We start from the raw sequence: 26,749 nt of genomic DNA, 5'->3' as shown, positions 1-26,749 counted from the left end.
TAAGGTAGGAGAGGAAGTTTATTCAACAGAGTATTTACTGAGCCCTTAATGTGCCAGGCACTATTTTAGGTGCTGGGAATACATTCCATTGATTAAAAACATACAAAAATCCCTGTCTTCATTGTGCTTACACTCTAGAGAAAGGATACGAGACAATAAACATAATAAATAAGTAAATTACATAGGAAGCTAGAAGGTGATAAGCACTATGAAAAAAATAGAGCAGTCGTGAGAATGAAGACAAGTCTTATCTGGGAATTTTCCAAAATCAGAAATGGAAAAAAAAAAAAATAAGCTTCTTTCTTTGAAAGTGTATATACCTATAAATGACAAAAGAATATATTTCTGGCTCTTTCATGTTCATGGGATTTGTATGCAAGAAACTAAGGGGATTTAAAAAACGAAAATGGAATTGAAAACTAGGAAGACTAAACTTTCATAGAATAGGTGCACAATTCAGGATTCTTGAGGCAGTGGAAACTGTGCTTCCTGCAGTAGTAGGACCTTCCACATTTCTGGCAAATTCCACGGTTCTGGACATACTGCCAACCACAGTGGATCTGAGAGTCAATTCTGTTGAAGAAAGGCTACTAGGGACAGAAAACGTGGACAAACTCAAAGAGCCTTCTGGGATTTTTTATTTCCATTTCCTTTTTCAAATACAACACCCCATTTTTTTGTTATGGTCTCATTCTGTTAAACAAGAAGGGTGAGCTCATTCAAAAGGAAAACTGAAACATGGGAATGCCTACATTTCCAACCCCACTGCCATTCTCAGATGGTCCAAGATGCACACAGGTTTATCGTGTATTGGTAGACCCACGTCTTTCGATACCAGTTACCAGAGGTTGTTACCGCTGAAGCTACCTACCAGGTGGGTTCTTTTCCCCTTCGATGGAAATTCAAACTCCATTTCAACAAAGTAACCCAAACAATTAAGGTCTAGTTTTTGCCTCTGGGGAATTAGGTTCTCCAAGTAAGAAGTGAAAATAAAAAACAGATGGTAGATCATCTTTGACCAGAAAGCCCTACTTTCAGCAAAATGGGACAGAGGCAGCAAGACCAGGTTGCAGGACCAGGCGAAAGAGAGTGTCCACCCACAGGATACTTCTAAATTGAGGACTAGGACAGCAGCCCCTTCTAAAGGTAATAATGTCACTAGGTTGTGGTAATTCTCCAGAAACCCCATAAACCCGGGATTAAGAACATCTGGAAACTGTTCAGATGACACCAATTTCTGTTTCCTGCTGTGAAGGCTTCACGGATGCCTCTTGGTGGCATCTGTCGCCATTTTGTTTTTCTTTGCAAACCTCCTCCTTTCAAACCAGGAAGTGTACATAAAGTGCAAGTAAGATTCATTCCCTTGCCCATGTTTCCAGGATCTTGTGTTGATGGCCAGTATTACCAAATCTATCAGTTCAACCACTGGCCACCTAGGTCGTCTGCAGGTATTTCTGGAGTTAGCAAATGAGTTCATCTGGCAAAGAGAGTGTCCAAAGGTGGATGCAGTCTTGGCAAGAAAAGACAAAAGTACCATACGTAAGACAGGGATGTGAATGATGCAAGCAGTAGGGGGGCTTCTTGTCACCAAGTCATGGAAGAGGCCTTCTTTAGATCTCAACTCTTAAAGAGACCTCAGGAACCATTACTAAAATGAATGAGGCCAGCAGATTTCAGAGCACGGTCAGTCTTCAGTGAGGGCAGGTTCAGTTTTCCCTGGGTTGGGGACAGAAGAGAAAATAAAGAGGGTAAGGAGCCAGATCTGATGAGTTTAATGCCAAAAATGGCATGAAAAAGGCCTCCAGTGAAGACTTCCCGTCCTATAATACAAAGTTGAGCACAGTGACCCCCGCCCCGTACAATGTGTTTTCTTCGGTTCCAAATGGGTAACAGGCAATGTTGCGTACATCTTTATTTCACTCTTAGATGAACTTCTCTTGATTAACATGCCAATGACCACTGTGACTCTTCAAGAGAAGGATACAGTATGTAACATTTCCCACATTTAGGGGGCCAGAAATTTACCTTCCACAAACCAACTTGGCAAGACCACTACCGGGATGAGCGTTTCGATACGGCCTATTTTGGGAAATGCTGCCTTACAGCTGGAGGCAGACACAAATGGCGTTAAGGTTGCGGGGAACAGCGTTAAGTCATACTCAGTTTGTATTACATGAGCCCAGTGTTTGTAGAGACAGTCACAGTCCCACACCGATATAATACATTAACCATTCTAGCTGCGCTCCATCATATCCCCTATGAAATGTGCCAAAATCATGGGCCAAACTGAATGTTATGTTTGATGCGTGGACATTAATGATAAAAAGTTAACTATTTACTGTCACACAATCAGTGGACATTCGCAGGGGAGGTCCTTTGCATTTTTTCTGATTTTTCCAGCGGAGCTAAGGCCAGGGTTTCGGGATTCAGCCCATCAAGATGTCATTACACGTGAAGCTAAGCCACAGCCCAGGACTGAACAGAGTACAGTGACCCTTGAACAATATGGATTTGAACTGTATGGGTCCACTTCCACAAAGACTGTATTCGATAAACACAGCGCAGTAGTGAAAATGTATTTTCTTGGGCACCTGGGTGGCTCAGTCAGTTCAGAGTCTGCCTTCGGCTCAGGTCATGATCCCAGGATCCTGGGATCGAGTCCCACATCCAGCTCCCTGCTCAGCGAGGAGCCTGCTTCTCCCTCTGCCTCTGCCCTACCCCCTGCTCGTGCTCTCTCCCTCATGCTCTCTCTCTCAAATAAATAAATAAAATCTTTGGGGAAAAAAAAAAAATGTATTTTCTCTTCCTAATGATTTTTGTAACAGCATTCTTTTCCTTAGCTTACTTTATTGTAATGTAATATATAATACATAAAACATACAAAATATGTGATTGACTGTTTAAGGCTTCCTGTCAACAGGAAGTAATTATTAGTTAAGTGTTGGAGAGTCAAAAGGTATATGCAGATTTTCAGTGAGGGAGGGTCAGCACCCCAACCCCACCCTCACTGTTCAAGGGTCAAGTATATATCAGAATATATATACAAATGTTAACTGAAAGTCATAGACTGACCCGATTAAAAGTCACAGAAAAATTTCAAACACCTACTCGTTAAATTCCTGAATTTCTTTTTGGCTTCCGCCCTTTCTTCAGCATCAAAGTACCAAACGGTCATAGCGTATCTGTGATAAGCAGATATAAAAGAAGTTTAAAAATACTACCAAAAAATAAAAAATACTTACTATGAATCTCACATCAGAGGCATTCGTAAAGCCAACATTTAAAGTTTTCCCTATTATTAGAAGTCCGTCCCAATTTTAATTTAAAATAAACTTCTCTGGTTTCAATTCTATTTAAATGTAATAAAACACGTAAGGAATTCCAAGTATGCAGCAGGCATTATCCTGAGCAATGGGAATTCAAATGATCCTGTGAATAAATCTGCCTCTTTCTCAAGGAGCTCAGGCTCTCAAAGAGGAGACACGCAATTTAACAAATGATGTAACAGGTCAGGATGATCTACACAGAAAGGACTATAAGGGAGTTATTCTGCTCAAGACTTGAGAGACTCAAGCTTTTGGGGAGAACACAGAGAAGAGGAGGTGACAGTTGAGTAAAGCTTTGAAGAGTAACTTATTTAAATGACAGAACACTTAAAGCTCTTGGCTTGCTTTCTTTAGTTTTGGATACTGAGGCAAGGATGCAACAGAATAATGATGCCCTCAAGCTTTCTACTGTGTTTCCATTAATTTGCTTTATCCCATCTATGGGATAGACTGTAATAGGAATCATTTCAAGCATGAGTTTTCAAAAAGTTTCGTTTTCTAATTATTATTAACTACTGAAATTTCTAGAGCCCTTGATTTTTTTCAAGGGCTTCCCATCAACATCTGCTAATGTTTTTCCTGTGACTTGGGTCATCAAGAGATTGGGGAATACTGAGGGAATTCTGGCATAAATGACAGGGGCCAATTATCGTACCCTATTAAACAAGCCACAACCAGGCTCTGGGGGTAGAATTAGTTACCTGCTCACCTAGGGCACATTCCAATTTGACATTTAATATGCAACTCTGTGTGGGGCTCAGATCTGTGATTTCTGGAGGGGAACACCTATAAATCTTAACTACTTCACACATGTGATTCTAATTTAATTAGGCTTGTTAAGGTTCAAGTCATTATCCTACCAAAGTTCTCTCCCCCTGCCCCCAACTGTGATTCCCACTTCAAGCTGCATCCCCACAGCACGGGGCCACCACCTGGTTTCCAGCTCGGGCCATAAAACAAAGGTAATGAGAGGCATATTCCAAAATTAAGATTACTTCAAGAGTTTCTAGATTAATACTAAACAAGTTTAATTGTTGAGTTACTCTGAAAACCTCACGCTTGAGCTAAAGAAGGGGCTTTTAGAAATACGTCAGTCAGAGAAAGACAGGTATCATATGACCTCACTGATATGAATTCTTAATCTCAGGAAACAAACTTGAGGGTTGCTGGAGTGGGGGTGGGTGAGAGGGATGGGGTGGCTGGGTGATAGACACTGGGGAGGGTATGTGCTATGGTGAGCGCTGTGAATTCTGCAAGACTGTTGAATCACAGATCTGTACCTCTGAAACAAATAATGCAGTATATGTTAAGAAAAAAAAAAAAGAAGAAGAAGGTAGCAGGAGGGGAAGAATGAAGGGGGGGAAATCGGAGGGGGAGACGAACCATGAGAGACTATGGACTCTGAGAATCAAACTGAGGGTTCTGGAGGGGAGGGGGGTGGGAGGATGGGTTAGCCTGGTGGTGGGTATTAAAGAGGGCACATTCTGCATGGAGCACTGGGTGTTATGCACAAACAATGAATCATGGAACACTACATCTAAAACTAATGATGTAATGTATGGGGATTAACATAACAATAAAAATTAAAAAAAAAAAAAAAAGAAGGGGCTTTTAAAAAATCCCATTACTGGAACATGATGGGTACAGTGGGCCCAAACCAATTTTAAGGGAAAGAAAGGGTAAAAAGGAAAAGAAGTCGGAACAAATTCCTCTCTCTTTATTCAAGGTTCTCTCTCTGTTTGCAATAGGCAACTTGTAAATTCATCCAGAGTTAACCATCAGAATTCCTGATATGTGAGGGCCAACATTCTCTAGGGCTACTTCAACGTTAGATTTGTTTCAGGGAGGAGTGGCAAAGGAAGAAGGGAAAAACACTGTGGGAAATCTGGAATCCACCACGCTCACCTAATGGAAAACAATTTGTTAATAGTTCCATTTGACATTAGGCTTTGTGAAGAACCTAAGGAATCTAGTTTCCCCTTTAACTGTGATTGCCTTCCAACAGGTTTGCTATCAGCCTTGGAGTGTGATTGGTCCCTCATATACACAGGACACACATTTAGGGACTTCTCTGGGAACTGGGTTCTATACAGAGGCTTCTGAGAAGGAATCATGGCCCTGGCTATTACCTGGTCGCATAGGAAGGCTGGACTTCATGTGGGTTCCGGCGGTCTGACCAGAAGAACAAGAGTCTGTCAAAAATGGGCTCCACATCCGCTATGAATGATTTCCCTTCTGGAAATATCCGCAGGACCCCACCATGTAGCTGAGGGCCAAAAAGGAGATGGATTATTTCCTAGCCTCACACATAATTGGCTAACAATGATATTTCAGCCTCATCTGGAAACAATGCCATCTTCCAACCTCCAGTCCGGGTGTATATTACTCCCAAAATTCTCTCCAACCTTACACCTTGTATTTCATTTTACTTCCAACTTAGCTAGTCGTCTCTCCTTATCCACTCATTCGGAATGAGGCCTTCCTGCCCCCAGTCATGAAACCCGTAGACACAAAATGGAGTGCTATTAGGTCCAATCACACAAACCTGTCAACATCTGTTTTTGACCTACAAAAACCCACCGGCAACTTCATATGGTTCCATCTAATATTAAGAACTTCCTAGGATAGTCATCACACATAACATCCCCTTCAATTAGAATTTACGGCTTTCTTTTGAACTCCTCCAGCTCCTATGTGATCTCATCAGCTGGAAGTTACCTATTCTTTTTCTGAGCTCAGACTACCTTATCTACACTTTTTAGTACATGCATCACTCTCTTCCTTGATTTCTTTTTAAAAATATGTACACCCAAATCTCCTGCTGGGATAACCATATTAAGGTAGAATCCAGGCCTCACACATCAATGCTTCTACACAGCACAATGCCTGACATTAACAGGCACTCAAATATTTGTTGCATGATTTCATACTTCATGATTTATTATCACTGACCTGATAACTTTACTCTCTTGCCTATAACACTACCTTTCAAGATTTTAAAAGACAACTAAGGGATGTATTCCAATCATGTTACCAAATAGGGAGAAGAGACATCTGACTCACTGGTTTCCCAGGTTTTGTTTCCCTGGCGCCAGATAAAATATCCTTGTGCTTTAGGATGACCAGTATCTGCCCCAATGAACAGGACATGGAGATGCAAAAGGTTCAAATGCCAAATGAGCTTGAAAAGTTCTCTGACTTCTCAGACTCCTAAATCATCCTTAAGTTTCAGAAAGCATACAAATTCCAGACAAATGTCTGTAAGCGTGGAACCAGACTTCATATCTCTATCTATATGTTCAAAAATACAAAAATAAGCCAGAAAGCCTCTGACCTTCCCAAACCATGGTGAGCCATGGCAAGCAGCCACCGACAAGCCATACCACCCCAAGAGGACTGTGTGGGAAACCTCGCTTGGGGCCGGTTTCATATCCTACAGTTAGTTCTATTTTTGTGGAATTCGCTCACAATGTTGCTGCTGGAAGGAAGAAGTATGTATCTTACTGTGCCCTGAAAGTCCTATCAGCTCTGGATTAGATCCCCCTCCCCCAAAAATTGATCGCCATTCCTAAAATAATAGATTACCTTCTCTTTATCAACCACCCTTCCCACAACCTAGTAATGACCCTCCCTACTGCCCCCCACCCCCGCTGCCCCCCACCAGATTAACTTCATATCCATTATTTTCGTCTGATCAACTTAAGTACTAACACCATAGTAGGAAACAAAAAGTAAATGGTGAAGTAGAAAAGATTCATCTGTGGGAATTATGAATTCCAAACCCTCCTCTGAGTCATCTGAATTCTTTCCGTAGAGTTTCTAGCCCCACGTTCTACTCCCTTTATGCCAGAGTACCTTGGCATCCCAATTCTTGTTCAGATAGTAGATGCAGGTGATGCAGCGGCCATCGCCGTTGGGGTTGTCCACATGTCGAACATAACCTGTCCCATTTCCTGGGTAGCAAGCCACCATTGCCTATGGAGAAATCCCAAGAAAGCTGGTTAAACAAAGCCGAGACCATCTTCTCCCACCGGGGAACAGCTGAGTAATGCAGTCTCTTTGGGTGCTATGTGACATTTACAGGCGGCCATGGGCTTTATTTCATGGACAGTACATAAATCGAGACTCATCGTCGTGGTGTAAGATTAACAGCCAAGTTATACCTTATGGCTCAGCCCAAGTGGAAAGTGGTTCAGCAATATTCCCACAGTTCTAGAACATTTCAGACAGTAACCCAGCTACATCATCATGACGATGCCCTGCTTTTCTCCAATCCTCCTCTTTGAAAAAGCAGATTCTGGGTTCCCATCCTAGACCCACAAAATCAGACTCAATAGGTAATGGAGTTTAGGGATTATGCCTGGTATAATAAGTACTCCTGAATCACCGAATCACCGGCTGTCTTAGAACAATGGCTAAACATCCGTGCATTGACAAAGAGGTAGGAACCAATCACAGAGGAGGAAAAGATCAGGCTTGCTCAATAAAATGCTTAGGACAGAAAGAAGAGGGAAAGGTCAGTCAGAAGGAAGGAAGCTGTGCCCCAATTTGTTACCACAGGCAGCACAATCAGGTCCAATTCATAGAAGAAGCCACAGACACATCTTAGTATGTTTCTCAATGTTCGTCTTCTTGCCTACTGATAACTATCACATCAGGCAATAACCTGAAGTTCTTCTCTTCCTTTGCCCAGGCACCACCTGTAACAGCCAGGTGGAGGAATAAAGTAGAAAGCCATACAAACAAATCCTACTAAAAATTACTATTAGAGAATTACTATTAAGCAGGTATCAAACCTCTAATTGTTCCATGGGAAAATTATAGCAAGGAATAGAAAACAATGGGCAAAGTGCAAAAGCTAGTTCTCTTCACAGGACACTGCCTTATTTCTAAAATATTTTCATAGGGATGAGACATATGCAGGGAAGATACCGGAATTGACAACATAAGATGAGGAAAGGGATATTTTTCCTATTTTGTTGGCTGAGGCATTCTTAGTGCCTAAAACAGTGCCTGCCACAAGGAAGGTGTCTGTTAAAAATTTGACCAAGTGAATAAATAAGCAAATGGCTCTGTCCTCTAAAGGATAAGAGGTCTCTGTCATTTTTTTTAAGATTTTATTTCTTTGACAGAGAGAGACACAGCGAGAGAGGGAACATAAGCACGGGGAGTGGGAGAGGGAGAAGCAGGCTTCCCGCTGAGCAGGGAGCCCAATGCAGGGCTCGATCCCAGGACCCTGGGATCATGACCTGAGCCGAAGGCAGATGCTTAACTGACTGAGCCACCCAGGTGCCCGGTCTCTGTCATTTTACTTTAGAGAGAGCACAAGTCCGGGGAGGGGGGGGGGCAGAGGGAGAGGGAGAATGTCAAGCAGACTCCCCATGGAGGAGGGAGCCCGATGCAGGGCTCATTCCCAGGACCCTGAGATCATGACCTGAGCTGAAGGCATAACTGACTGAGCCACCCAGGCTCCCCAAGATTTCCGTCATTTTTAAAAACCTATCTTCAAACATACACTTAGTGATCCAGTTGGTATTTTCCCTCACGAAGGGCAGGGCTGTTTCGCTGGTAAAACGATCAGTCAGGTAGAGGCCCAAACCAAGGCATTAGTGGCTCAATGAATCAGCTTCAATGCTGTGGCCACCAAGTCACTCCCAGCAGCAGCATGAAAACATGAACAAAGCATGGAGCTTCAAAGGCTTCACGCACGTGGCATACTAGAACAATCAGGCTTAACAGCAACTTGGCTTTAACAATGATCGTAACACTTAAATCACCGTATCCCTCATGCGGCTATCAATCCCCGCATCCTGCCTCTGAACATCTACAGTGTCAATGCAACGTCGTATCTTGGAGCTGAAGTGAGCCTGTTGGCCTGAACCTCGTCCAGAAAGTGGAATGTTGAGGCCACTGCAATCAAGATTTAACAAATGATGGGACCACCAAGCAAAGGATGGCTTGGAGAAAGCTGACTGGTAGCAGGCGGAAATGATGGGCCTGGCCGGGAAGAAGAGATAAATGAAGTCACCTATACTGACTAGGGAATTACTCATCCCTGGGAGCAGCTATTAGGATAAGAGCCACCACTGAGCCAGTAATGAAAGTCACTTAAGCCACAAACAGTTATAGGCTAGATTCCCTACCATCTAAGCCTCCCCCCACTGTGAGGCCCTGAAAAGCAGCAGTGCTTCATCAATACTATATAATCTTATATTCTTAAACAGCCCTACTCTACAGAAAAGGTCAGTGGTCTGGATGCCTGCCATCTGGTTCCCTCAGCAACTGATTGTGTGATCCCAGGCCTAGTTTTTTTTCTAGAAGGAGGGACACAGGTTGGAGGGCCTCCAAAGGTCTGAGACTCTAGCTAAGCAGCAACCCCAGAAGGAGCAACAGGGTTCTTCAGGGCAGTATGAAGCACCTGTCTGCCACAGAATTCAGTTTGCAGTAAATACTGAAAAAAGTAGATACAAACTCACAGTAGTACCTCCTTTACGAATACCTGCATCTATAAAACACACACGCAGAAAAAGAGCTAGCACCTCCCAGGGACTTACTAGCACAAAATTCCTAAGTGTCAGCAAAGTATCTGATTGCTTAGGGGAGGGCAGCAGAGGGAATTTTTCTGGCCAGAGCCAATCTTCACCCTCAATCCTGGTTTCTGAAGCCACAGCATCAAATCTGAAACAATGGAAGGAAATTATTGTGGGCCTCGGTGGGCCCGTCGAAACTACACAGGCCAATTTTATCAGTTTTTTCTGGACAAGAGCCATAGGAGATAGGTCTCGGCTTGGGCACGTTCCCAACTATTTGTTGGTCTCTGACACAGTCTAGAACCAGGAGGCTAAGGATGTGTTGAGAAGCAACGCTCCCTTCAACAGTCATGCATTTCTGTGCCAATTTGTGCAGAGGACAGTTTAAACAAACCCCAGAAACGGATCAGTTCGACTGCAGGGCTATCTAAGCCTCATCAAGCCTGGGAAGGGATTTATAACATATAAAGGCATCCACCATTTCTTCCTCTGACCCTGTTGTGCGCCCCACCCCCTCAGTCCCCCCTCCCACCACCCCTGGAGGCCTTTCTAGAGCTTTGTCGCAAAAGGAAATGAGTGGAGGGGTGAACGCCTCCCAGGCTAGCTCTAGACCAGAGCTAGGTGCTCTAGACATCTAGGTGGCCACATTCAGGCAGGGACTGTCTATGCATTCTTTGAAGATGCACACAGATACACAGAATTTTAATAGCCAAACCCAAGTAACAAAATCTGTTCCCCAAAAACAGAATCGAAAACAGTGGTTCTATTGGAGAAAACAGTGGTTCTATTGGAGTAGAATTGAAAACAGTGGTTCTATTGGAGAAAACGGTGGTTCTATTGGAGTTATTGCTGAGCTGGCTTCATAAGAAACTGTATCTCATCAATCCCAAAGGTAAGGTTGGAAAATGAAAGTTGAAGATTTCCATTCCAATGCCTAGACAGAATGCTCTTGACTGAAACCAGCCACAGCTTGACTGCATGTATAAACCATTTTCAAAAGTGCCATCGGCAACCTCCACTGTCCATCCAGCGATGATGATCATTTCAGACCCGCAGGTGGGAAGGGGGCACATCTGACCCATCCAGCCTCCAGTTAGACTAACCACTTCCCTAATAACAATCAATGACCTAGATTTTGATAGAAACGTATTTCACATCATTCATGACTTTGGAGTCAGATTCACTAGTATGACTTGGTCTTAAACAAGTTATAAAGTGGTCTTTTATGTAAAATTTAATTTAGCAAATTAAAATATTAATCAATTCATTTTAATTGTAAAATTTGCAATCAATGTGAATCCATTTTAAAAAATGAGTCAAGAATAGCATAACTTCAAAGCTACCTGGTTGAGTGACCTTCAAACCCGTATTTTGGTCCACTGCCAAATGCTAGACCCCTCTAACTGCTAGACAGAAATGCCAGTCCGTCTTTGTAAGGATTTGCTTTGAATTATAAATGATCTTGAGCACAAGCATACTTTGAATAAAATGCAACCTAAATACAGGATAGCCTGTATTTAACCTCTTCATACCTCAGTTTTCTCATCTGTAAAATGGGCTTATGGGGACTGAAGGAGTTAAGTTGTGTAAAATGCTGAGTGCAAGGCCCGGCATACACTAAATGCTGCTTCTTTAGCTATATATATTAAGCTATTCCCCTCAGCCAAGGCTTCTGAATGTCTCCTCCTCAGGGACCGGACTCTACTTAAGTGCTCTGTAGCTTCAAATCCAGGACTGGGTAACTCAAATAGCTTTTGGCGCTTCCAAGGAACATAAATGATTAAAGCCAATCAGGAATAGATGTGTCAGAACTCCGGTGTGTGCACTCTGCTGCCTACAAGCAGGCAGTCTGCTGTCCTTTGTAACGAAGGCCCGGTGTTCCAAATCTGCAAACCTTAGGAGAGAGACAGGCAACGGACCCAGATGTGCATGTAAACTCTCTTGAACAGTTTTTATCCCAATTTTTTAATCAGGGCCACTAAAAAATACAACAGGCTGTACTCTGAGGTCACCGTCTGTGGTCTCCTAAGCAGTCAAGCTACGCTGGGACAGTTCCTGAGTACCAGGTGGGCACTGCCCCATCTCTCCTTGCCTGGCTCAGATGCATCCTGTCCAACAGCATGGCATCATCCTTCAATGCCATCCACATTCCACAGGCCTCCTCCAGTCCTCCCCCCGTGTCGGCTCTGGACAGGGTCCTTCCTCTCTCCACCATGAGACAATTAACTACACGGAGAACCCGATGTGTAAAGACTTGAGAAGAAATACAAGCGTTTCCAGAAAATGTCACTCTGCAAAGTTCACACCGCTGTCAGTCCCATCCTTCAACTGAAAGTGAACCAAAAAAAGCAAGCTCTCAAGGTGATGATGAACCGCTCATAAACATAAAAACTGCTTTAGAACCTTTTACATTCACTCTAACTTCATTCAGGTTGGCATGAAGAAATTAGTTGTAGATAACATAGGCACTTTAGAGAAGAAAGCAGGAAACTCTGCAAACTGTCACGAGTTATCTTGACATCTTGCTTGTTATCTATTCTGTTGGTTAAGAGCAAACCTAGCTATTTCCTTCTGCCTAGTGCTTCTAGTTAAAGACTGATGTAACAAAATGAGGAAAAAATAGGAAATATGCTTTTGGCGGGCAATAACGTGAGCTTTGGCCAACTACTGTGTTCTCCCTCCCAAAGTTTCAGTATCCGACCAGACAATTCAGGGGAGTCAGAACACCAGACAAACGACAACTGTAAGGTAAGTAATCCTTTCAACAAACCTCAAGTTATTCATTAAAATGTTTTCTGCTATTCTATTTCTACACTGAGAACCACTTCTGCCTTCCTCATTTGTTCTAAATCCACACTAAAAATACTTCTTCCTGGAGCGCCTGGGTGGCTCATTCAGTTAAGCATCTGGCTCTTGATCTCAGCTCACATCTTGATCTCAGGGTCCTGAGTTCAAATCCCACATTGGGCTTCACGCCGGTTGTGGAGACTACTTAAAAAAAAAAAAAAAAAAAAGCCTCTTCCTGAACCCAGAGCACTGTGACACAAAACCTCACTTTCAGTTTAGAGCAATAATCATCATGCCCCCCATGAATGAATTTTGTTGAAATGCAAGAGCTTTGGTAATTCTGAAAATGAAAAGTAAGAAGGTCTAACCAATTCTCAGTTGCTCTGGTGATGGGGATCTATCCACCCCTTTCCGGTCAGGTGAGAGCATCGTGCCTGTGGGGGTAGGAATTTACCATCTTCACTTGAAAACCTGTCCCCAGGTAGACTTTTCCATCCGTGCCCTTGTTCTGCTCTACTATGAATTTGGTCCTAGCTCTGGGATCATCCAAACCACCACCAACTACCCAGACTCTAGAACCTTCGATTTAGTTCTCCTAGCTCAGTGATGGCAGTTTTACCAGATGCCAAAGCCCCTTGAAATTCTTCATTAAAGAGTTAGGCTCCCACCCCCACCCCAAAAATATGCACGCGCCACACGCACGTGCACACACACACACACCGAAGCCTGCATAAAATCACAGGGGATTCACAGGCCTGTAAAGTCTGACTGTACTAGATCAAGATTCTATTCCAGGGAATCCTGCACTTCGTGCATGAACTTGAGTGAATCACCCTCCCAGGAGAAGCCATTGAAACTCTGCAAGGCCAAGAATTTAAGAAACTATTGTCATTCCTTTCTGGATTGTGGTTAATTCCACTCCTTGGAGAGGATTCAGCCAGAGCTCTGCAATTAAGCACAGTAAACAGGCCGGGAAGCATCGACATATCAATACAGGCTGTTTGGGTTTGCAAAGGCGGCCCTTCCCGCGAGGCCTGGCTCCCCGCCAGCAGGGTGCCGGCTGAGTGACAGGGCTACGTGCGCTGCGTGAGGGTGGCGGCCAGCCCACAGCCGAGCACACCGCAGGGCAGACTGCCGAGGGAACCGGCACAGGACAGCCCTCCCCCGGCGCTACCCGAGTCACCAGAGAAATGTTTTGAATAAGGGCTTCCTTGCACTTATGAAATCAGCAAAAGTCAGCCAGCCTCAGGGTGAAGGACATTAAGAGAGGCCTTGAACCGTATCCTTTCCGATGCCGTTCTCCTCACTGTATCAGCTGCCCTCTCCTGAGGACCTACGCAGCCAGCTGGCACTTGGGGTGGTGCTTGCCACATACCGTCCCATTTCGCGTCCTGATTCTGGGGAAGGTGAGCAGCAGCTCGAGTCTCCCGGCTCACAAGTTCTTGGGAAAAGTCATTAAACCCCTGCAACCTCCAAGTTACCGTCTTTGTATAGAAAAACCAATTCATGGGTAATCCTTAAGGCAATATGGGGGTAGGGACTCACAGTATTTAACTTCTTTTGTTGTGAGAAACAGCCTTCTCAGAAAAACAAAACTTTACCTGCAGCTCTCAGAAAGGCTCTGAGAATAAAGAGGAAACAAGAATGTTTGTGGTTGCAGGACTGTCAGAAAATTAAGTGTGGCTGTCCTTAAGTTCTCATCTGCCATGAAGCCTCAAATATGTTAAGGGAATCCATAACTCAAATATAATTGGTAAGACAAGATTTTATAAACGGGGTAATAAAAAAAAAAAAAACTTACCAGTCAAAACACATGAAAAATGCCTTGCAACAATCTTCTTAAAGCTAAGAAAAACCAGGCACTTTACCAGCAATTCCCTAGGGACACAGCAACTATGCTGGAAAAAATAAAGTCAGAGAACTTTCTAGGAACCCAGATCTTATATTTACATGTGCCCTTCAGCACCTGGAAAAATGTATCTGCTCAATGAAAGAAATGACACACAGCAAATCAGTTGGAATTAGAACCTATCACATTCAGGAGACACATTGATTTACTGAACAAACATTTGTATAGTGCTTACTACGTGCCTGACACTGTTCTATGTGCTCCCTGAATAGCCCCCCTCATTCAATATTCATAAGTAACCCCATATGGCAGGAGACATCCTTATGTCCATTTTACAGATGGGGAAACTGAGGCACCAGGAGGTTCCCTTGCCTCTTCGAACCCAGTTTGTCTGGCTGCAGAGTGTGAGGCCTCCATCATCAAGTCATGCTTCATCAGCACCACTTACCTAATGTCTACCATGAACCAAATCATCCATTTTGGGGGGTACAGAGATCTTCAGTTCTCCTTTAAGTATTTGAATCCCTCTCACCCTTGCCTAGCACCCTTTCCATAATCATAGAAAGTCGTAAAGGGCAAAAAAAAAAAGACAAAAATATGAAAAAGGAGGGTACTTGGTATTGAGTCTGTGAACGAAAGCTCCAAGATGGTTGGGGCGGGGAGGGGCTAACAACAGCACAGGGCAAAGGAGCCTGACTCAGTCCTGGTGCAAAGTACCAGCTGTCCACATGGTCTTTGCTTCAGCTACTCCCACAGCAAACTCACTCCCACTCTAAACTCTCTGCAGCCCCAGCACAACCCACATCTGCTTTGGATGCAATTGCTCAACAATTAGCCCAGGTCATCCCCAGGCTGCTCTTCCCAGGCCCAGGTTCTATGGGAGGAAATCGGCGTCTAGGGACCTTTCCTTGTTAGCTCAGGTCAACACCAGCCACGGTTTTCACACTTGTTTCAAAGTCAGAAGATAAATGAGCAAGGAAGAAAACATTTTAAAGGAAATACAAAAGTGTTTTTGTCAAAGGAGCGGCACCTGGTAAACGCAAAGGAATGCCAGAGATGAGATAAGCTGTCCTTACTCACACGCAAAGCTTGTTCAGGAGACAACTCCAGTAGTACCTTGTCAACTGGAATCCACTGTATACAGAACTTTCTCACAAGCACGTTAACTAGAATACACGGGATACAGACCCACTGAGGCCTAGGGGAGGGGTCAGATCCAGAGGGGAAACTTCGAGGAGTAGCAAGTAAAAGGCTCCTCTGAGAGCAAAGTAGAAGCTATTTGGGGGAGCGGCAAGGGGACTAGAAATAAAGGAGTGGCTGGCTCTGAATCTGGGGGACAGGGGTCATTAATTTATGTGTCCCCATGTTCTTCCAAGGAAGATACAAAGCCCCATTTCACAAACATAGGGTGAGAAACCCGAAGTAACTCACGGAACGTTACAGAACTAAGCATGGTCTTTCCACCACGAAACACTGCTTCTAAAATATCAGGAAGCATCTGTTAACTGAAAACTGGGGCTCTTATTTCCAGAGCAACCGCTTCAGCTCCAAGATAAAGCAACAAGGTTGATTCTCAGATGACTCTCCTGACTCACCAGATACAGACTCAAACCTGTAACTGGGAATCAAAGGCCTCCGTGCGGAAGTAAGAAAAGGCCAAGCAGCAGCTACTCTCCGCCCTTCTCCAGGTCCTATCCTTGATTCCCATCAAGCTGGATTTGGTTGTCAGCGTTCCTCCCCACCCCCAAAGAGCTCCTCACCTCGGCCTTCTCAGGTCTCCCATGGGGCAAGCCATCCGACCCCAGAGGGCCAGACACCACCTTGGGCTTCTGTGTGGGATTCATGGGGAGCGCATGACAGCACATAACCAAAGCAGTCTGTGCTTCCAGTTTGTGCTCATCCAAAATCACGAGGATCTTGTCTCCTTCCTCCTGGTGCCTTCAGCTCACACTTCTCGCGAGACTCTTGGGCCCGTGAGGGCGGCAATACCCTGCGGTCATTAACAAAGCTTCTTCCTCCCCCCCTCCATTTAACGTGAGCAGGAGGGAATCAGATCCAAACCACGCTTCAGTGCTGGCTCTAGAAAATTTAAGTTAACTGATACAAATAACAGAAAAAAAGTGTCTTAACATGTTGACAGGTGGTGGGTTTTTCTCAAAAGATCTCCCAAATAAACTTCACGTGCTTGTATGTTTTCCTCGTAGCAATGAATAAACTCAGATCTGAGCCAACCATTGAACTCTGATTTTCTTACTAACAGAAAAAATGTAGGAAGATATAGCGCCCTCCCCTCCCTCCGTTTAGCCTCCTCTTATTCATTTCACTCAGTGTTTCTCAAACTTCAGCATGTGTGAGAATCACCTGGAGGACTCATGAGCTTCTGATTCACGAGGTCTGGGGAGAGGCCCAAGAACTTGCATTTATGGCAAGTTTCTAGACAATGCTGATGCAGCTGGTCCAACGACCCCACTTTGCGAACCATGGCGATTCCGTGGCAAAAAACAAGAGTTTTTGTGCAACGCCTCACCCTAGATGGTAAAAGGTGGAGAGTCATTAGTCACCGGCACTGGTTGATCTGGGGAGGCTGGTGGGTAGATGGAAGAGGTGGTGGGCACAGCAGGAAGCGAGAGGGATTCCTCAGGCAGTTTCTGGCACAGGCTTGGCAGTGTGATTCCTAAAGCTGGCAGGGAACATTCCAATTGTAACTCTGGGGCATAGCTGAGGATTACTGTCATGTCAGCGCTGGAGTGTGACCGCGGGTAGGAGTCTCTTCCGGAATCAAATAAGAAGCACTGAGGGCACCTATTTGTCCTCTCAGATGGAAATTCAGTCTCAATTTTCATTTAATTCCCTATAATCCCGGAGGCAGAGAAATAGTATCGTATCCATGGTATAGACGAGGAAAGCAAGGCTCAGAAAACGGACTTGCCCCAGATCACGGCGAGATGAACTAAAATGTAAAATGCCCATCCTAGGGCCTAGTGGTAGGTACCAACTAAATTAAATTAAAATATAAAAATAAAAATCCATCTCACTCATGCAGAAATGGAGATGGAGGTCCTGAGACACCACTTGCCAGAGCCAGGATCAGAAGCCAGGGCTCCAAGCTCACGGTCCTGGGTTTTCTTGCTTCCCGGCGCCAGCCCCGTAGGTACCAGCTGCCAGGATCCGGGCGTGACTTGGGTATTTTCTGGGGCCAAGAATAAAATTTCACAACGGAGGAAAAAACCTCTCAAAGCCAAAGTCTTGTCTTTGAGATGCTCCTTCATAGCATGTTAATATAATAAAACATTTAAACACTTTGACATCAAATTAGGGGCCACACTGCGAAATCTTTTTTTCACCTAACAAAATATTTATAGCTTTTTTGACACCCTGACAGCCTTTGAAATCAAAGTTCCTTTTGAAGATGAAATTAAGTCAGGCACCTATGAATTGTAAGAGACTATTCCGAGGCACTAGAAGTATATATCAAGCTTAAGAGTCTCTGCCTTCAAGGAATTTATAAGTAAATGGAGGGTAAGGTAACTAAGGAAGGAAGGAAGTAAATACAAGTACCTCTGTATGTAGCAGGGAGGCTTGGCCTGAGCTACCCACAGAGTTCTGGGAAGCAGAAGGCGCTAAGATGGATTCTGAAGAGCAGAAGACAACAGGGAAGCTCAGTGTGCCTGGCAAATCAGCTTCCAGCATTTCAGGGAGTGGGAGGGAAGGGAAGTCGGTCAGCAGGAGATTAAGTGTAGAAGGGTCAGATGGGGTCAAATGGGGTCAGACACGGAAGGCCTTAAATGACGTGGTAAGAGGTTCGCAGCACGTACAGTAGACACTGGGGTGAGAGCATGGTTGGGTCTGCTGAAAGCATGGAGGCAACATGATTAGTGTTGGGTTTTGGACTACTTACAGTCTGGCAAAATCACATTAAAATGGATCACAGGGAGAACAAGAAACAAAGGCAGGTGATTTATGGTTAAAATAAGTCTCTTTAAAATAATTCCCTCCTCAGGGAGTCCTACTATGAAAGCAAAACAAAATTTAGTTAAAGGAAGAAGAAAAAAAAAGACAAGACCTGAGGTCCCACAGTCAACCTAAAACAAAACAAAAACAAAAATCCAAAACAGTCCAAAATAGGCCAAATTTGAACCAATAATATTGCGTGTTCCCGCCGGAGTGTTCAATGTTTTGTGTTTTAAAAAGCTGGCTCAGTCAGTAGAGCACGGGACTCTTGATCTTGGGGTTGTGAGTTTGAGCCCCACGTTGGGTGTAGGGGATTCCTTAAAAAATAAAATCTTAAAAGAAATAATTAAATAATTAAAATTAAGAATAAAAAAATAAAAAGATTTTGCTTATCCACCCACTCCGGTCATTCGAATTAACCTGCAAAACAGTATGAATCCGAAAGAAGCCATCCAAAACACCCAAAAGCACACACACAAAAAAGACTCCCTGTCAGTTCTGTGGGGGGGGTATGGAGCTCTCTGAGTCATAGTCCCTCAGGTTTTTAACTAGAAAGATGGCGAGAAATAGGAGGGGCCTGGAGGGAGGGGCACAGGCAGAATCTTTGCTCTACGTGTTGTGTAGGGAGAACACACAGCAAGCTCCCGAAGAAGTGCAGACTGTTTAAAATGGTATATCCTTACTACTTTCAAGCAATGCTCAAAAGAGTATTATCTTGAATACTTCAAAACAACTTCAAGTTCCCCCAGCAGAACCAAAAATAGATGTCACTGACACCTGGAATTGAGTTTGTCGTTTTGTTTTCTTCCCAGTGAAAAAAAACCCAAGACTACCATCATATTCTTTGATCCTTTGTAGCTTGGAACTAGTTTTATATGGTAATAGCATTTTGGCCTCATTTTGGAAGGAAAAAGAATATTTAGTATGAAATACTAAATGAAATTTAGTATGAAATGAAATAGGCCTCATTTTGGAAGGAAAAAGAATATTTAGTATGAAATTATTCCAGAACTTGAGAAACACTGATCACTATATCTCCTGAAGGATAAAAACCTGGCATGGCCTAATAAGGAAGTATTCACATGGCACAGAACATGAGGGACGCTCAGTAAGGAGGTACCGAATGAATCCAGTCCCAGATCTGAAAGCCCACATCATACGACCGTACACTCACATGTCCGTAAATCTGGGATCGAGTTGGGGGAAGGGGTGAAAAATAAAACCCTCAGTCACTTCCAGTTCACCAAACCAAGAATACGAATGTAACCCATAAATCACGATCAAAAGAAGATACAAAATTAAGGTAAGTGCCACCCTGGTTTGAGATTAAGATAATCGAGGGAAACGGGGTATAAATTCTATGTATAATGAACCAAGCTAACTAATCTCGCTTGGCAAACAGACACATGGCTCTGAATCTGAGCCAAATCAACAGCTCCTGGCCACCTGCCAAAACTGAATTCCTTAGTCTGGCATCATAAAATGATTTGTCTGTCGCATTTACAATTCCAGTGCCTCTGGATTCCACTACCCGCTGGGTACCCCTGGCAGTTGCCCAGCAGAATACGTCTGAACTATCATTACTGTCAGAACGTCAGCATTTGACAAACACTAGAGAAAAATGACACCCATTTCTTAGAGCAATATTACTTAACAACTACAAAGTGCTACTACAAAGAAATGGTCAAATCTGTTGCTGTAATAATTAACAAAGAATGAATAACCTCCAGAGTGCTAAAGCTGCAAGCTGCTTCCTGGGTGCTCAATAGACTTGGGTCAAAATGTCACTTAATGTACCCAAGGCCACAAAGGTGTGTCAGAGGCAGAGGTCTTGCCAAACTGAGCAAACATGGCCCACAGGAAAGGTCCTCCACGTTTTATCCTGAAGGGAACAATGCTGGGGTGCTTGGAGATGCTTCTCATACGTGCTCTGCTCATTATGGGTTAAACTCCACCCCACCTTGGAGCTTCCGCAGAAAAATCTTCCATACATGGTGTGTTTACGGAATGGAGTAGTAACCTGCGAGGCTGCTCGTTATTTACAAATTTGAAATTTTTCCAGCCAGAGTCAGGATACAGGAAGGAATTTACAAATTTTGCTTAAGCTGAGCAAGGTCAGAAAGGGAAATAATTCATGACACCCAAAAGTCGAACGCACGTAATTCCACCTAAGGTGTTTATCAATTTTAAGTCATCACTATATTTAAAATTCCCAAACCACATGCTGATGTGGCTGAATTAACCTAACGACCCTGTCTCCTAGTCTACCTGACTCATGAAGCAAGCCCCTCTCTAAAGCACCTCTCTTTGCTCAGGCCCAAGACACACCCCGATCCCTTCTCTGAGGGCTTGCATAAGACCTCATCTCTCCAAATACAAAAACACCTTACCTGCTGAGTGACTGACGGACTGGATAGGTGTGATTTCTCATACCTTTCCAGCTCTAAAGACCTGTATTATTAAAGGTCTGTGTATTTTTGGTCACTTCTCATCTTAAGTAAACAGAGAAACTGTTGAAAGCCCAAAGAAGAGAAAACAAAAAATGACAAATCAGTGTACAAGGGGACTGTTTAACCAGAAAAAGAGAAAGCAAAGTTGGTGACAACCATCTCACCCCACTCTGTTTTCAGTGTACTTCTTCTCTAGGTGGTTTTATAATCACTTTCTACCTCCCTTGGCCTGTCCGTGTACAGGTCCACCGCAGTGCAAGGCATTTAATGATTTGTGGATAAATAAACTGATACCCGCTGATTTGCCACATCACTGCAAGCAGATAAGGTGTGGTGGAGTGGCCAGGGGCCCAAAATTGAGCAAAAGAAATTACAAGGTAAACACACACACACACACACACACACCCCTACTGTCTTTTCCTTGCTCCCATGTGTCATTCAACAAAATTGACCAAGAACATTATGAAAACTCACCCAATGGGGAAACTTGCTTCCCTGCCACTGAGGTTGTATCCTATAAATTATTTCCTTGAATTAATGTCCTTCCTCCAGGAGCTAAGTTATTTTGAAACACAAAACCTTTTCTAGAAATTCCTCACATCCTTACAAGAAGATATTCCAGTGCTTCAAACTCAGTGACTCGTCCCCCTAAAATATCTTCTTTACAGATAGTCTTTTAAGATCCTAATTACAGAGACACCGTGTATGGTGTCTAGTCCTCAAACACCGTGCTCTTTAAGAACGGGGCCTTTCGTCAGCCCTGGCAACTGTGGTTTCATAGGATTCGACATTCCCACTACCACCCCGAACCCAGGCTGACAGGTACCCCGGACCAAGGTGAAACCATCAGACTTTACTCCAGAGAATGAAAACAGGGATTCTGGAATGTTAGTTGAGTCTCTGCTGATCTCAAACTGAGGCTGGGTGGCCATTGTGACGCAGCCATCTTGAGCCATATGCATGGAGAAGCAGCCAAAGCTAGATGGTAAGTAGGCTGGAGCAGAAATTAAGGGCACATGCAGAGAAGCAAAGATGAGGGCCATAAAGCTCTGGAGAAAACAACTAACACACCAGCTGTCCTTCGGACTTTCGGGTTCCTGGTTCATGGCCCCAGTCTTCTGTGAACCCTGATCGCATTTCCTGCACTTGGATCCTGAGACACATCCTGATCTTTGAGTGTATTATGCTATTTTTGCTTAAAGTAGCTTGCAGCCATAATAAGCTCCCTTGAGTAAAAGATATTCCCGATATCACGTGAGAAAGGTGGGCTACAACTGTTACTGCTCAGCAGCAAAGGAACAAGCCCACTACCTTGCAACCCATTTTCTTTTACTCATAACTTACTGCTGAAGTCATCTTTTGTCTGTGCTGCTTCAGGCGGGCTGATCTATCTGTTCACAGTACAACTCCCATGACCCCACTGTCCAGAACTACTCCAGTCAGGGATCCTCACAACCAACCTTGTTAGCAAATACTTTTCCTGCAAATAACAGTAGGAAAACATTGGCCCAGCATTCCACTTTCTTCTTCAGTGTTTGGGTTTTATCTTTTTGCTGTTGTAAGCTTGAAGAATTAATAGAGTGGGAACTACAGGATCCTACCGTTCGAAAGTACGTGGCAATGGAAGCTCTATGAGGCAGGGATTATGCCTATTTACCTTGGTATCCCCAGCCCCTGCACAGTACCCCACACAGAGCGAACGCCACTGCGCAAATCAAAGGACAGAAAAGAGAGTAGTCAAGAACCCAAACTCTGGAGTCAGACAGATCTGGGTTAGAATTCTAAATTCTAAATCTTGCACTTACAGCCTCATAACATTCACGAGGGCACAGAATTCCACTAAGAATTTTATGTACGTTATCTTATTTAATGCTCCTTCCCCCAAAAAAGCTTTAAGGTATTACTACCGCTCGTTTTACACTCGGTGAAAAGTAAGCAATTTACCTGAGGCCACAAAGTTCCTGAGCCCAAGCCTAAGCCCCTAACACCTAAGATAAACTGCTGCTTACCACTCACTTTGTGACCTTGGGGGAACGACTCAATCACTCAATTTGCTGAAGATTGTGATTCTGAAGACTAAAGCAGATAGACAGTGCTTAGCACAGTGCCAGACCGGGCAAACTGCTCAATAAAAAGTAGTTATTATTCTTAAAGTTACTAAGTAGTGAGCCTACACTGAGATGCTTCAAGCAGGAAGAACATTTGGTTCCATAAATTACACGTTCTCTGGAAAACAGCCATTTCCAAGATCTAGGCAGCCAAAGTAAAAGGAGCAAATTATGACCAATGTTTATCTTGGATATGGTCTAAATTCTCCAAAAGGCAGTAATAGATAAGAAATCTCTTGATAGCCTGGAAGCAATGACCATGCTTGAAGTTAGGGGGCGCCATGCTGCTGTGCATTTTAGGAAACCACTTCCCCAGAGGGTCTCCAGCACCCTTGGATCTTTCTCCAACAAAGTGGAGGAAGATAAATTCTGACTGGTAACAACTTTTTTTGGCAGAAAGGGGGAAGCCTTTAATATTTCTTTCCATTCTCTTCCACGGTTTCAACTTTAGGTCCAACATATATGTTTCTATTTTATTCCCAATGCCTTTGCTTTTGCTTCACTGAGTGAATGCAAGGGCATTCTTGCATTATTCAATGACCTTTAAAAGTCCAAGGAAAAAAAGTATTTAATTAGGATGAGCCGGTTAATACACATAACCCCAAGAAATATCTAAAAAACAACTGGTCTAAAACCAATGTATAAATTGGCGATCGTTGAAAATGGGTCATAGGAGCATAACTCATTACACCAACCTCTGTTCCTCATATACACGTTTGAAATTTTCCATAATAAGACATCATAAATAAATTTTGAAAATAAGTGTACACATTCTACCTTTTAAAAATTTAGTTTCTACTGAAAACCTGCTTGGAGGATGCAGCAGGAAACTGGGTTTATATCACTACTCTGGGAAGCAGCACAGAGTAAGGCACTCAGTTGAGGGAAGAAAAGAAAGTTAAATTAATGTGAAACTAATGTAAATCATGTAGATGCTTTAATAAGACCCAAGGGCACAAAGCTAAGGAGAACTGTGTAACAAGCAAATCAAACTTTTTATTTTTGACTCTAATAATTGCTTGCTCAAGCCTGGTTTACATTTGGCTCCAGTTGGCCACGGAATATCCCAACCTAGAGGTGATTTTTCTAAAGGACAGGAATGAAGAGCTTTGTGCCAAAACAACCAAAGAAAAGCTGGAGATCTAGGTATGGACAAAAGATGAATTTCTCTTTTCAATTCAGTGACCTTCTGAAAGGGTTAACTGAGAAGTTATTTGTTCTACACAGAAGATAATCTATAACTGAAGAATCTTATCTAGAGATCTTTCTTTTTCCTTACCCAGACGTACACAGTGTTTCTCATTCAATTTGTCTAGCCAAATCCTAGCCTACAACCTTACCACGGACAGTCCTTTAAATCACAGGTAAATACAAAGCCTTAACTTTCAAATTTGTTAGTGACATCTTTCTACCAATTAATTCTGACCTCCCTCTGAGCAAATTACGTTCCCAGAATGCCAGGGGGTAAAATTCTTAGCACCTGAGTTGAAATGAAACTTGAAAAACTGATAAGAAGCCATCTGCTCTTCCAGATTGAAGCAACAAGCACTTTGGTAACACTGAGGCTAGCCCTTCACCCCCCCCCCCAACATTCCCGCCCCGGGAGGCAAGGTCACTCAGTGCAAAAACAAAACTAACCAAGACAAATGGCTTTCTAATCATCCAAATGATAAAAGAGTAAAGAAACACTTCAACGTCAACCTTCTACAGAGTCCAGGTAACTGAATTTTCCCCAAATCAAAATTTAGAAAGCAGCATTTTCTCCCAAGATTTACTTTATTCGTGTCTGATTAATAAGTGCTCTCAGACATTCTATTCCTGTCCTCCTGGCTTGAAAGGAATACAGCAATGTGTTTTCTCCCCTACTCTGTTCCCCCACTCCAACCTCTTCCTTCCTACACATTGCCAGTCTGCACCACTTGCCCTTTATTAAGTGTCCCCTCAGTCTACGAGACAAATGAGACGATAATGGTATGTTTTATCAAAGGGTCAATCTTGAACTGAGAAATACTACACGTGTTGTTAAGAATGGTGCCCCTTTCTTCTCATGCTAGCACGCTGTGCCTCACTGTGTTAAAGTTCTCTACAGCTCCCCATGCACCTTGACCAGTGTGCAGTAAAAGGGCAAATCACTCAGAACTGCCACTGGAAAAGCACTGGATTATCATTTGTAGAGAAGACTGAGAGCCGGACTATCCCAAAGTAATGTACATGGACCTACATCGCTGTACTTCACGTTCCCATAGTTCTGCCAATCTACCTGTAAATGTTTCCAAGATAAATTACCACCCAGGGAGTCACTTCTGGCTGTGTGAACAAAAACATGGTCTCTTCCCAGAGGTACTTGACTTCCTTCTCCCCATCACTTAACTAGTTGTTTTGAGTGGATCTGATAGTTAGGAAAGGGAAGGTGGTGGTGTAGGGCTCCGCACCAGCAGCAGAGAATCTTCTAATCAAGTGGGTGATCTCCAAGTGTCCTGGGTGCAACAAGCCAAGGGCACCACTCACTCAAATGTGAAAAGCAACTTTACTGTTTCACAGGTCAAACTTTCTTCACACCTGCCAAACTCCACACACCAAATGTCACACTGAAAAATCACAACTGTCTCCAGAATTCTTGAAGAGTGCTTTTTTTTATTTTTAGGAATACCCTCTGAATACAATGAAGTACAATAGTAGGTGACTTTAAAGTGGCCATTTAATATCATGAATTCACACATGTCTCAGATATTACGCAGTGTTTCGAATAACCTGTCCCTCGTCTGGACCTTTGAGAACCTTCACGTATTAAATTCAGAACAACAACAACAAAAAAAACCACAGCTTGTCGGGTTTGACCCACCGGACCCATTATTTCAGTTAACAGGTCATCCTAACGATACACCTGAGTCCCTTAGCATGGATTTTCCCTCGGAGGAGGGGTGGGGGAGGGGGAGCCAGACCGACTGCTCGCTCTCGGTGAAAAACTAAAGTTCCCTCGCAGCCCTGCCAAGGCAACAGACAACGGGCTCCGAAAGTCCCCAGTCCCCGCGGGCTACAGCGGCGACGGGGAGCCCGCGCGCGTCCTACCTTGGACCTTTCCTTGACGTAGTATTTGCCCAGCCGGCTCCCGCAGTACAGGATAAGCCTGTCGATGAGGGACAGGAGGAAGCTGATGGCCTCGCAGCCCTCCTCGTTGCCCCCGATCCACGTGATCTGGTCGCCCCGCAGGTGCCGCTTGGAGACGCCAGCGCGCGGCCCCGCCAACTGGCCGTCCCGCAGGGCCCCGTTGCAGTGCAGCTGCTTGACGCGTTCCAGGACGCAGTCGCCCACCACCTCGCCGAGGAAGTTGTCCAGGTAGCAGAAGCCCACCTCGTGCAGACAGGGCACGATGTACTCCAGGGCGATTTTCTCCAGATCCAGCCTCATGATGTGTCCCAGGGGCATCTCGCCCTCAGAGCCGAGCTCGGGGATCCCCAGCGTGCACGGAGACCCGGAGCGACCGACGCGCGCGCGCGCAGCCGAGGCGCGGGGAGCGTGGCCCGGGGTTCAGCTACCTGCGGCGGCCACGGTCCCCGAGCCGCCGCCGCCGCGCCAGGGAGAGGGGAAAGTTGCGCGAAACTCTGGGAGGAGCGATCCTTTCAGAGACCAGTGGGAGCTGCGCGGGGCTCCACGACCCGGCGCCGGACTGGCCCAGCGAGGAGTCGAAGGGCCCCTTTTGGAGATGCCGACCCACCACTGGTGCAGCGACGGCCCCAGGCGGGGAGAG

General features: G+C 44.2%; 1 protein-coding gene across 2 annotated transcripts; it reads right to left on the bottom strand.

Moving 5' to 3' along the window:
• Window positions 1–26,749, bottom strand: EGLN3 (egl-9 family hypoxia inducible factor 3). Of its 2 annotated transcripts, none has more exons than XM_021695781.1 (5): window positions 26,071–26,749; window positions 7,182–7,301; window positions 5,456–5,592; window positions 3,109–3,182; window positions 1–1,716 (listed from the first exon to the last, which is right to left on the bottom strand). In XM_021695781.1, exons 1-5 carry the CDS (start codon window positions 26,425–26,427, stop codon window positions 1,685–1,687), a joined length of 720 nt encoding a protein of 239 aa, XP_021551456.1. In that variant the 5' UTR covers window positions 26,428–26,749; the 3' UTR covers window positions 1–1,684. The 2 variants fall into 2 exon arrangements, with proteins under 2 accessions (XP_021551456.1, XP_044773684.1); XM_044917749.1 differs by having other exon boundaries at window positions 26,353–26,738.

Source organism: Neomonachus schauinslandi, chromosome 9, assembly GCF_002201575.2.
Source record: "Neomonachus schauinslandi chromosome 9, ASM220157v2, whole genome shotgun sequence".
In the NCBI taxonomy this organism is placed as follows: Eukaryota; Metazoa; Chordata; class Mammalia; order Carnivora; family Phocidae; genus Neomonachus; species Neomonachus schauinslandi.
This window is presented reverse-complemented; position numbering and strand designations above follow the sequence as displayed.